A 12,488-nucleotide genomic window follows, 5' to 3' on the forward strand; every position below is an offset into this window, starting at 1 on the left:
TTTCAAATCATAAGGAAAATACTAGTGATAAATGAATGCTGATCGTTTTTTTATTTAAAGTCTGTTTTTATTTTATTAAATAATTATCAAGGCATGGATTAATAGAAAATGAATATTTATTTATTCAATGAAATATACTATAAATAATATTCAATATTAACGTTGTCAAAGTATACATAGAATCGTAAATCAAATATTTCTTTTCTAATTCATTTCTCTTACTTTGTACTTTAAGAACTTATTAGAAAAAATATTATTTAAGACTGAATCAACTTGACATTTTTAGCCAAAGCCTTTTAAAACTTATTATCATCCGTAATGCAAGGCAATAAATTGAATGCAGTTATATGTTGCAGGAAAATTATATCAGCTTTATATCAATTATGTAAGTTTTTATGAATGTTGATACGAGTGTTAAAATTTTAAAAATAATATTAACTTAATATAATTTTTTTTTATGTATTTCTAATTTTCGGTCGTAATGAAAACGAACTTCAAAATATTACTTGCGTTTTAACATAGTTTAATTACGTAAGTTTCAATGATAAGTGTGTGCAAATGTTCAACTTTGTAAAAAATATTCTTTTAATTTCATTTTCTTTTAAAACTTATGTAAATTTTTATTGTTATTAAAACGAAATTCAAAATGATATATTTATGTTTTTATCGTATTTTGTGCTTATTGCAGGATCGCAAGTCGCTATTTCTTTAAGTGTATTTTCAAGCTGCATTGAAAGGCCTTATTAATTCGAAGAGTAAAATATATAATTATTATCAATGATGATACACTGAGAAAAAAAATATGGTCAAAACTACTTGAATGTGGTAAAATTTACCGTCTTTATAGCTTTATGAGAATGCCGAAAAGTACGGTAATTTTTACCAAAGCGTTTTGGTAATGATTTTGGTAAAATTATCAAAATATTGTTTTACAATATAAGTCAAAATTTGATAATTTTACCATGATATCTTATAGCACGGCATAAAAACTATTTATTTGGTTAAAATTTTCTTTTAAGTTTTGTATTTGTTACTAAGTATGTGGTAATAAGAACTATAATTTTGAAAACCAGAATTTTTGGTAAGCTATTACCATATTATGAACGTATATATTACCAAATGAATGGATCATTAACCAGAATTTATGGTTTTATTAACCCAAATTTTTTTGTTACCAGAAATGTTATTATCATACAATCCGGTAATTTTACCAGAATATTTTACCGTATAATCCCCGAGTAAAATAATCGGAATGTGAAATTATCGGTAATTATAATGTAAATTATAATGTAAAATTCTCGGAAGTACTTTTAAATTTTTGTAATGCTTTTTTATAAATTAATTAATAAAATGCAGCATTTTTTAAAAATCAGTTTATGACAAACAAACTACTTAAAATAATTTTTAATAAAAAATTTATAATTTATTTATTTTTTATTCTATTTTAGGTTTAAAAATATTGGAAGTCTTAAACAAGTTTAGGTGAGTTTATATGCTATATGATTTTGTTTTTTTCCTTAACAAGTATTTAGATAATCAAATTATTTTTTGCTTCATTAAAACAGAAAAGATGTAGATGAAGGAATAGTGGATCATATATTCCTGTAGAGTTTAAAGATCTCGAAAATTTTTGCAAATAATTTATAATAAATGTAGCAATAAAGGAAACGAAGGAAATAAAAATATGACCACCAAAGCCGACGTCTTCAGGGGGTACCGGCCCCGGTAGCCCTAAAACCAGGGTTCGTGATTTTTTTGATTTTTTTTAAAAAAATCAAAAAAATCGGATTATTTTGATTTAAATCGGATTTTTTTGATTTAAATCAGATTTTTTTGATTTTTATTTAAATACACTATAAGAGCTTTAATTTATGATCAAAAAAACTTTCTAAATGTTTAATCAAAATTAAATTAATATTAAAACTATATTATAACAATATTTTAGAAGCTCTAACTTACTAAAATAATTTTTCATTATAATGCATAGCGACCATTTTGATACAAAGGCATGATTGAAATTAAAAGACAAGATAAAATAGATAATTTAAAGAATGCTACTTTAACTAATAACACAAAGTTTCAATTAGCATAGCATAATTTTAATTTAAAATTGTGATCTCTTTTTTTTCTCATGATTTATAAAATGGCAAAATAAATGCAGCAGATTGTGTTTATAAATGTTGTTATTCATCAAAAAATAAATATTCAATCTATATATTTTTATGTTAAAATATTCATTTTTAATCCTTTATCAAAATACATAAGTTAAGCTAAAAAACATTTTTTTAAAAATCTATGTACTCATTGGAATTTTTTTTCACAAAAGAAAATCTGATAATTTCAAAGATACCGTAAACATATTATGAGAAGAAAAATAAAAACCAGTTAATAACCCTACTGCTTCAAATAGACTTTGATAGGGAAGAATGACACTATATCAGGAAAAAAATATCTGAACTCAGCTTTTTTTTTCTTTTTTCTATTTTTGGCATATTAAGGTAATTTCTTTTTAATATAACCTCAAGCTTTAGAAATATAGAAATTTCCATCAATAAACTATAATGTAGATTTGAATTTCATGCTTTTTTAATCAAAAGGTAGAATTTTAATTAACATTTGCTTTTTGAAAAAAAAGCTTGTTTATTTACTTTCTACAGCTATGCAAGTCTATATTAAGACAGCATTAAATATTTACTTTAAACTGTACTTTCAATGTTAAGAATCTAAAGATTTTTAAACATGTAATTTTAAATGTGTTTAACACACTCCAAGAAAGAAAGTAATTTCGTTAACTAAAATTAATTAATGCAGCAATTTAATTAAAATAAATTTTAAAACTAAGAAAAGAAAATAATAAAAGTATCAATAATTTAAAGCACTGTTTTTTAACTTTTAAAATCAATATAATATATATATAAAAATCAGTTGATTTAAATCAATGATTTTTTTAAAAAAATCATTTGATTTTAATCATGATTTAAATCGTGATTTAAATCGAGCTGATTTAAATCAACGAACCCTGCCTAAAACAAAACCTTTTCTATTGAGAGAGAGAGGGCAAATGCCTAAATTAACTCCCTCAATACCCCGAAGGTTTTGTATAGAAATACAGGGAAAAAAACATGAAATACTAGAACCAATTCAGAAAAGAAACTCAAACAAAATCATCAGAAAATCAAAAAAGTTTTGTCAATTTAGAATTAATTTTTTTGTATTATTTTAGTATTGTAAGTTTTAATAAAACATAATTCTTCATTCTTTTACGGTGGCGAATGAAATTTTAAGGTCTCTAAATTTTGAAAAACAAAATATTTTGTTTATTCTACCTATTACGATTTAATTACGATATTACCTATTGCGATTTAACAATTATATATACTTTACTCTTTATTTTTATTATGATTTTTAAATTCATGCAACGTTAATCAGTATTGCGTTGAACAACGGTTTACAAAATTTATTTTTTCTTTTTTTCAAGTTATTTTTATAGTTATTTTTTAATGGTTAATTTTAACTGAAGGCACACCAAAAGAATCAAAATTCTCATCACTTCTGAGCTAAGTTATTTTTACATTACTAAAGAAAATATTCCTTTTATTATATTTATCGATTATTTCTGCATTATAATATTTTTGTGAATGATAATTAATGAACTAATAGTGCTTCACAAATCTGATTGAAGTTGCGATTTAAGTCTCTTAGACATGAGCCTGAAAAAAATAATTAATGCTTCCTGTGTTAGAAATGCATATGTCACCGTAATGTCGCCTAGTCTTTAAATAGGCACTCGGCTAATTGAAAACTGCAACTTGAAATGAAAAAAAGCAGCACATCTATAAAGTCGCAAAACAAAAGCGTTTAAAGAGTAAAAATAAAAATTTAAAACTATTTTATTTATATTTTCCATATTGATATACGTTTGAAAATATGCGCCAAAAGAATTTATTTTTTAAAGTAAACAATTTCGTGGTTTTTAGTTCCCCTCCATAGCTGTTTATTAATTAATTAAGCAGTTTATTAATTAATTTATTGTAGTGTTTTAAAATTACGATATTTTTCCCCGAAATTATATTTTTTTCTTACTATTTTCTTGAAGCAGCGCCTGCCCGATAAATAATTTTGATCAATGATATTGTTTGCGAGCAATTGTACATCACGGCATAAAATCGTAACATCAATCAATGCAATCAATGCTTCCCGATATCTGGGTATCACATTAAAGCACTTTTTATTTTATTTCTTATTTGACCATTTTAATAAATGAGCCTATAGAAAGATCACGAAAAAGCGTGACAAAACTTTTAAAAAAAATGTGTGTCTCTTTCATAACGAGGCTACGAGTAAAATATATATTATTATTACTGGTTTTTAAATGAAAAATAAATAATTATAAGCTGCATTTTAATGGATATTTTATTTCTCTAATAGTGAAAAAGAATGTTGAACAAAACGAAATTTATCCACCAATCTCCATCAATTTTATTTAATTGAAAATAACTGCAATCGAATAGTGTTTTAAGTGAAATTAAATAGGTTATTGAACTGCATTACAGAAGGAAGAAAGTAAAATTAAATATTGATATAATGATTTGTCTTAAAAATTGAATCTACTAATAAAAGACGACGATACCAAATATGATAATAATAATAAAAAATTTATTTCCATTTTCTTTTAAGTTTTGTGTTTTTCTACCTACCTCTGTAAATATAGGATTCAGGAGTGCAATATCTTAATTAGATCAGTCGTTACTTATGGAATAAAGATACGAGTCTTGTACAAAAAGGAGATCAAAATACTTAAAGAAATTTTAAACGCAGAATTATAAGAAACTATTACGAAGAAAAAAATTGACGGAGAAACCTGTCAGATGATGTGAAAGTATAAAACCGTTAATTTCGCAGAGAAATACTATTTTTTAATAACCGTTGTTGAACAGCCGATCCAATTCTGGGTTTACGACTACTAATGTTCAGCGTCGTAGCCTTGTAATTTTGAACCTAATCCAGAAGACGAGGGAACTGCTAGATCAAGTATTGGGAGAAATTTGCCTCCGTGGAGGACTTTTTGATGGAACTTATCAGCATTTGCGTTACTCGGAGATGAAAACCTCCCACGGTTATCCTAATGGCAATGGGGTTCGAACCCATTACCCATCCACCACTAAGGATATTTTACGTCATCACTGTGTTTGATGCGAGCCGGGAGCGGGATTCGAATCTCAGCCACTACTGGAATCGAACCTTGGTTACCTCGTTGGGAGACGAGTGCTTTATCCCCTGAGCCACCACGGCCCAGAAAAATACGGAGAGATATTGCTCGGATGACTGTTTTTTAAGCAGATAAGTACGGTTATTTTAACAAAAAATTAACCCTTTCAGGACCATCAAATGGAGAAAGAAGCACTTCCGCGCGCACCGAGTTCGTACGTGTATGTATACGTACTAATACGAGATATAGTACAAGAGTGATATCATAGGCCGCTAGAGTCAGAAAGACTCGCTTCATATGTGATATTGTGGGCTGTGAAGGGAAAAATGCGCATAATTCACATCAATTTTCATATGTGATCGCGGTCCATAAGGAGTTAAAAAAGGAAAAGAAAAAAAAATCGAATCCACTGCTCAGAAGTGTCTTCAGAAAAGAATTTTATTCGGTTTCTTCCTCAGAATTTATCATTTTATTCTATTCTATTAAATATTTTAAAAATAACTAAAAAAATTGTTAAATAATGCAAAAGCAAATATGTGTTTTGATACTTTATGATACATAAATTCATGCTTATTTCATTATTGTGAATGATTATTGATTTTATTTTATTAGTTAGTTTATAAAGTGTATAATTTTAGAAACCAATACAAAGATGGGTCGAACCCCGATTTGGCAGTACAGTTAGACGTCTTTGATGAACAGCGTTCAACTGACGAGGGACAATTTTCTGGCCCTGATGGAGTCGACCTCAGTTCTCACATGGATGTTTTCTTTGCTATACTTCGACAGGTGAAAAATAGCTTAAAATGCTTAAATTTTATCTCTATTTTTTTAAATTAGTGAACTAATTACTGGGTAACAATATAAAATGTACCATAATTTTAAAATTTAAACACAGTGGTGACTTTTTAAATCTAGTCATATTAGGTTAATTGTTTGATAATTAAAAAAACTGTGCGTGTTTTCGCCTTAAACTATCTAATAAAACCAAGACATTTAAAAGCTTTTTTAATGTCGTAAAAACAGATTACCATATTGAGATCACTATATTGAGATAACGTCATATCATGAGTTTATCATTATTATCAGATCATGTGATCTCCGAGAGTTAGAAAGGGTCGTTTTATTTGTGATACCATGGGTCAAGAAGGGAGAGACACGGTCCTGAAAGGGTTAAAAAGATCAATTAAATATTACTGCTGGTATTAATCCTCAATTTGTATTCCTGTCATCCATTGCTAAGATGAATATTCGATAGATTTTGAAAAATTTGGATCCTGAGAAAATAATTAAGATACAATATTATATCATACCAGATACAATATTATAACAATGTACATTATTAATTAGATAATAACTAAGATACAATATTAATTAGTTAATAACTACTTACAACTACACATAATATAATTAGTTAATTATAATTATAATTAGTATAACTACATATAATTATAATTAGTTATAACTACAATATTATATTATAAATAACGATGCGAAACAATACTATTAATCTTTCGATTGTTGCTACGCACAATTATTTTTGTCATTAAATATTTAATTCCAAACCTATGCATTCTTTAATAAATTAAATATAGCTTTTTTCTATGATGCCAATGGCTGCTTTATGAACTAGATAAATTCATGAAACAGCCATTATTAATTTTGAAACTAATCTTTTTTCTCAATAAATAATTTGATTTGTAATTTTATCTAAAAGGTCGCAGAAACCCCTCAGGAAATCCCGTTCCTCAGCGTCTTGCAGCACTTGCTCAGAACAGATCTTAGTCAACCTCTTTCGGATGTCGTGTGGGAGACAGCCGAGACTCTCGTGCACAGAGCAACACTGTTGGAAAGTAAACAAGAAGCTGATCGATTACTCAGAGCGTCAACCCTGGGACTCATGCGTTGTCACTGTTCCTGCCATTATAAACAAAGTGAAAAAACTGTGGAAGAATGTGATGGCACACCTAAAAAGAATAGACCTCATCAATTATCTTTCTCATCTGACGGAAATAGAACTCCTTGTATACTAATGTCCCCGAACCAGCATTATCCTCCTAACACACCATATGAATCTTGCTCTAGTCCATTATTCTTGTGCAATCTCACGGATAACTTTAGAACTGGCAATAAAACAGTTCCCATGAAGCAAAACTCAGTGCCTTCTTCTAGTACACCTCGCCAATTAAGCCCTGATAGTCAACGCGTGCCATCCAATGTAAATGCGAACAGTAACTCAGATAATTCGCGCAACAGCCCGAAACCAGTCTCTTCGTACTCATCACCAAACCAAAAACTGGTTGATGAGTCATTAAGTGTGCAAAGTAACTCAGCAACTTTATCAAACAATGGGTTTTTCATAAATCCTGCGCCGAGTGTTAAGTCTACCTCTATTAGTTGTGATTCTAGCAAAAATAATAATTGCTTAGTATCTGAATCGGCACCTCATAGAACTGCTGGTTCATTAAATGTGCCACCGCCTCCTCCACTACCTATGACTAGTGGTGTACCGCCGCCACCACCTCCGCCACCAGCACTCATAAATGGTGTTGTACCTCCTCCACCGCCGCCACCCCTGAACATATCATTGCAAACTAAGACATTTGTACCAAATTTGTCGTTGCCACAGCAAGATACTCCAAAGCCAAAATCTAAAATGAAGTCATTCAACTGGTGTAAAATACCAGCCACAAAAGTTGTTGGTAAAGACAACTTATGGTCGAGAGTTGCTAAAGATCACACTGGAAGCCCGAATGATCTCGATTTTGAGGTTATGGAAATTCTGTTTTGCCAACAGCCTACTATCAACGGGCATATATCTCCCAAGTTTGGAGATAACAATGAAAAAATTGATAAAAAGAAAAGAGAGACTCAGGAGGTTTGTCTTCGTTTTTACTATATATTTTAAGCATATGAACTTTAGGTATCTGTGTGTTTACTATTTGAGAAAGTTTTATAATTTAACTTTATTTAATAAGTTTTATTAACCCACCTTTATTGTAATATTACTTATAACTACTAAGCTAAACTCAGTAGCGCGACAGCCCATAGAGGGTCAAGGCCTACTGTGCCCATCTCAGTTTTCTTGACCTTGGGCGCTGGGGTGCAGGAGCAAATGCTCCGATTGGGTGGTCGGCCCAACGCGGGACCCCGGTGTTAATTCCCCAAGCATTCTTGGTACCGATTACATTGACCCACTGAAGGGACGAAAGGCTGAGTCAACCTTGCCGGGCACGAGGATCGAACTCTAAACCTGTGGCATGAGAGCACGAAGCACTACCACTCAACCACCGGGCATCACTATTTAAAACTATTTTCGACATTAAATCTAATTAATACATCTTGGTAATCTATCTATCTCTCTAATATATATATATATATTGTGTGCACATGTATATAAAATTTAAAAATAGATAAAATAAAAATATTGTGCGGGCAAATGTTAGACGGTCAAAAAATTTGGTTAGTATATTGTTTAAAACTAATTTTGATGTTACGATTATATCAGGGGCTGAATGAAGAATAAAAATATTTAAATACAGTTGTGCTGTGCATTTGGTTTGGTTGCCATTAAAGTTGATATGTTGTGCAAGATAATTTTGATTGGTGTGTAAGGTGTGGTGGTTGCCAAAGATGGCTAGTATTAATATATTACTTATGAAAACATATAACAATAGGCAGCTATCTACCTTTCTCTTTTTATACTTTTGCTACAATTCTATTGATGTGCACACTGTCTTACTGTCGAATTGTTCAAAATAATAATAACAACAATAATAATAATAGTTTTCACATAGGTGTTTTCTCTTTATGTCAAATTATATAAACTTTGAAAATATTTAAATAGGTCTTTCTGGAGTATAATTTTGATTTTGTAAATATTGTAAAATTTTCATTATTTTATGTAGCATGAATTTTAAAGGGTAAGTATAAAAACTGTAAGACTTAAATAACTTTATAAAATAATTTAAATCCTTTTGCAGGGCTGTCACTTTTAAACCATTCTGTTGATATTGGTTTTTTCACTAAATGTAAAAATGTGAGGTTATATTGTTTTCTAAAGCAGTATTTTCTTCTTTCAGATAAACCTTTTGGATGGTAAAAGGAGCTTAAATATAAACATATTTTTAAAGCAGTTTCGGAGGTAAGATTACTCTACATTTCATACAGTGTTAAACGTTGAAATAATTTCTAACTTTACGAATGCGCAAACTAGTTTGAATTATGAATAAACTGTTGGTTTATAATATCAATCTAAGCAAGTCATTCGTTTAGGTTTATTTTTTACGAAACAAATATGTCAGAATTTATGAACAAAACCTATTCTAGATCACTCTATATATCTTTCCACTCCTCACAGTCCCCATTGTTCAACCAATCAGATACAACATGACAGAATTCGTCGTAATATCACTTCTTCCGCTTGTCTCATTATTTACAGATAGTGAGTCAGATTTCAATAAGAAAAACCTTATGAATAACAGCATTGGAGGGAGGATTGGGCCAAGGTCTTCATCGTTAGAGCCCTTTCAAAAAAATATCCTCTTTTTTCTTCCTTCTTCGGAATCTCCTTCATTTTCATGCCAAATGCAAGATTTAAAAAAAAAAAGTAGAAAAGTAAAAAAGGATTTTTTGTTGAATAAATACGCATTGCATTTTAAAATGCTTGTGTTTGTTTCTATTTTTGATGAAAAGGTAGGGGAAAAAACAGGTTATAGGATGTGGACGCACCCTTAATTATTTGTTCGGAGGTGAGCTACAGAAAATTAAGAAACGAATGATGAATATTAATATTATAAAAAACATTCATATATATTCATATAAAAGACATTCATATATATTTAGGAAGAAGAAAATAATTGGAGATAAAAATATCGTATGAATCAGGACTTACATCATAAATAATTCTAAGAACGGTTTTGGAATGCAGATATTAATCATGGGTGCATCCAAATTATAGTATTCTTCCTCAGTGCTAACATTCTGGGAGTATTACATGTGCTGTGATTAAACGATTTGATAAAAATAAGAACTATCATCATAGTTAGATTTCTTTATTTAGTTCTTAATAAGAATTTGCATCCTAGTGCTCATTTAAACAACATTACCTTTGTGTGGAATTCGTTGACTTTGTCATAATTTATTCATACGTGATTTGCCTTCAGATTAGCGTAAAGGATTGAAAAGCATTCATCTGAAATGTGTTTTCATACTTTATCCATCAAAAAGTGGTTATTTTCATTCATTTTCAAATTAGACATAGGAAAAAAAAGCTGCTTAACTTGACAGACCAGCATATTTTTGGGAGAGAAATATATATTTCCTGGTTGATATGTTTCTTGTGGCATCGAATCTTTAATTTATTTCGAGGGGCTGTAATGCTTAAAACATAACTATGAGACATAAGATTTGTGAAAAATACAATTTATTAAATGTAGGGGTGAATTGTAACATTTTTTACTTAATTATTTTTAACTAACAAGAAATCCAATACATTATTAGTATTAATTGACAGACGAGTAACGTAGACTATCCTCTACTAGAAAAAAAAATACCTTATTTTAAATGTTATTATATTAGTTATTAACTATTTTGGACAGTCGTGCACTTGTTACAATTGTCCCCACTTACGGGATCAATTGTAATAGTTCATAAATTCAACTAAAACATAGTTAATTATACATATTATCATAGTTGTGATATATTTTTTATAGATCAAAATAGAAGTGATATTTTTGGAGTAAAAATAATAATGAGCAGAGACCTAAAGGGTTAAACTTTTAACTTTAAGGGGTTAAAAATTTTAATTTATGCTGTGAAAGGTAACAAATAAAATAATGCATATGCAACATAATATAAATGATATAGGAAACTATTGGTGGTTCTTAAAGAGTTAAGCAATGGCTTGTAAACATAAGATTATTTATTTTCAGCTGTTACAATCGTCCCCAAGACGCCATTTCAGCTTCATTTGTTAAAAACAATGCTAGTTAATTAACAAAACTAATTTTTTTTTGAAATGTTAATTAAGGTGTCCATTTACATATTTGGTTAATAATTTTTATTTGTTTAAACAAAATTACTTTGTTACAATATAATGTTCTAATACCAAAAAAAGTACTTACGTAACGTGAAAATATCTTTTGTGATGTAACTGTTTCAAAAGTACATAAAAATGGTTGCCAGCAGGGCTGTTCATGTAGATTTATTAAATGCACCTCGTGCGCCACCTAGGAACCAAATCTAGAACCCGACACTCGAAATTTTTGCTCTGTTACAATCGTGCCCTGTTACAATTGACCCCACTCTCCCCTAATCAATTACTTGTAATCAAGATTACACTTAATCGGATTACAATTGTCATCAAGGATCGGATTACAATTGTCGTGATTCGACGGGACCATGATTATTTATAATCATAATAATCATCCTAATTCAGATTAAAATAGTAATTATATATTATGATTGCTTTTAAACGCTATTATAATTGTACTCAGTTATATTTTTACTAACTTTGTTAAATATCTCATATTTAAAAAAATTTATCACCTTGATTTTTCAGTTCTCATCAAGAAATTGTAAGAATATTGGAAGAAGGTAGCCATGAAGATCTGGGAGCTGAGAGGCTCAGAGGATTATTGAAAATTCTACCTGAGTCAGATGAGGTAAACTTTGCTACGAGGTGTTCCGGAAATGGCACCCTTTAATCTATATTTTGTGAAACCTTGTCTAATGACACAAATTATTTAAGAGTGGAAAAACAAATATGCTCTAGAAATCTAACGAATCACTACTGGGGAAAGTGGGCCTAAGAACATTAAAACCTGTTTGCTTGCAAGAGGAAACAAAGATTTTGGATAATAATTAGAAACAACTCATTCTTCAGGCAATTAAACAGGCTTTGATGTTTTCAGTCACACTTACTTCAGCGATTTTATGCTTCGAGTAATTTGATAGCTTTTGTGACTTCAGAATTTACAAGCATTCTAAAAATGAATATTAAGCAGAGATTATGGAACACCATATATCCATTTAATGAGCTTAGTATTTATTAGCGAACGCGAGATAACTACTGATAATTTTTTTCAAACATTAAAGCATATTGATTATTAAATATTCTAGGAGTCGCTCACTGCTCCCATTGCTCGCTCCCATCCATGTCATCCCTCTGCTTGCTCCCACTCATCACCAACCCCCATGGTTGCTTCTCATTCCCCTTTCTTAATTTTTAAAAGTCGATATTTCAAAAAAATATATAATTTTGTTTTAAAAAAAATAT

At 29.5% G+C, this 12,488-nt stretch overlaps 1 protein-coding gene across 3 annotated transcripts in view; it reads left to right on the forward strand.

Moving 5' to 3' along the window:
- The window catches only part of LOC107455600 (inverted formin-2), a 136,586-nt gene that overhangs the window by 106,869 nt on the left and 17,229 nt on the right, over positions 1-12,488 (forward strand). For all 3 annotated transcript variants that reach the window (XM_087164499.1, XM_087164500.1, XM_087164494.1), the window contains exons 5-9: positions 1,449-1,482; positions 5,848-5,998; positions 6,927-8,087; positions 9,292-9,353; positions 11,772-11,874. In XM_087164499.1, the coding sequence (XP_087020625.1) occupies positions 1,449-1,482; positions 5,848-5,998; positions 6,927-8,087; positions 9,292-9,353; positions 11,772-11,874 (1,511 nt within the window). The remainder of the gene's footprint in view (positions 1-1,448; positions 1,483-5,847; positions 5,999-6,926; positions 8,088-9,291; positions 9,354-11,771; positions 11,875-12,488) is intronic.

The sequence above is a fragment of the Parasteatoda tepidariorum genome, chromosome 1 (assembly GCF_982258835.1).
Source record: "Parasteatoda tepidariorum strain Cologne lab strain chromosome 1, Ptep-v5.0, whole genome shotgun sequence".
Taxonomy (NCBI): Eukaryota; Metazoa; Arthropoda; class Arachnida; order Araneae; family Theridiidae; genus Parasteatoda; species Parasteatoda tepidariorum.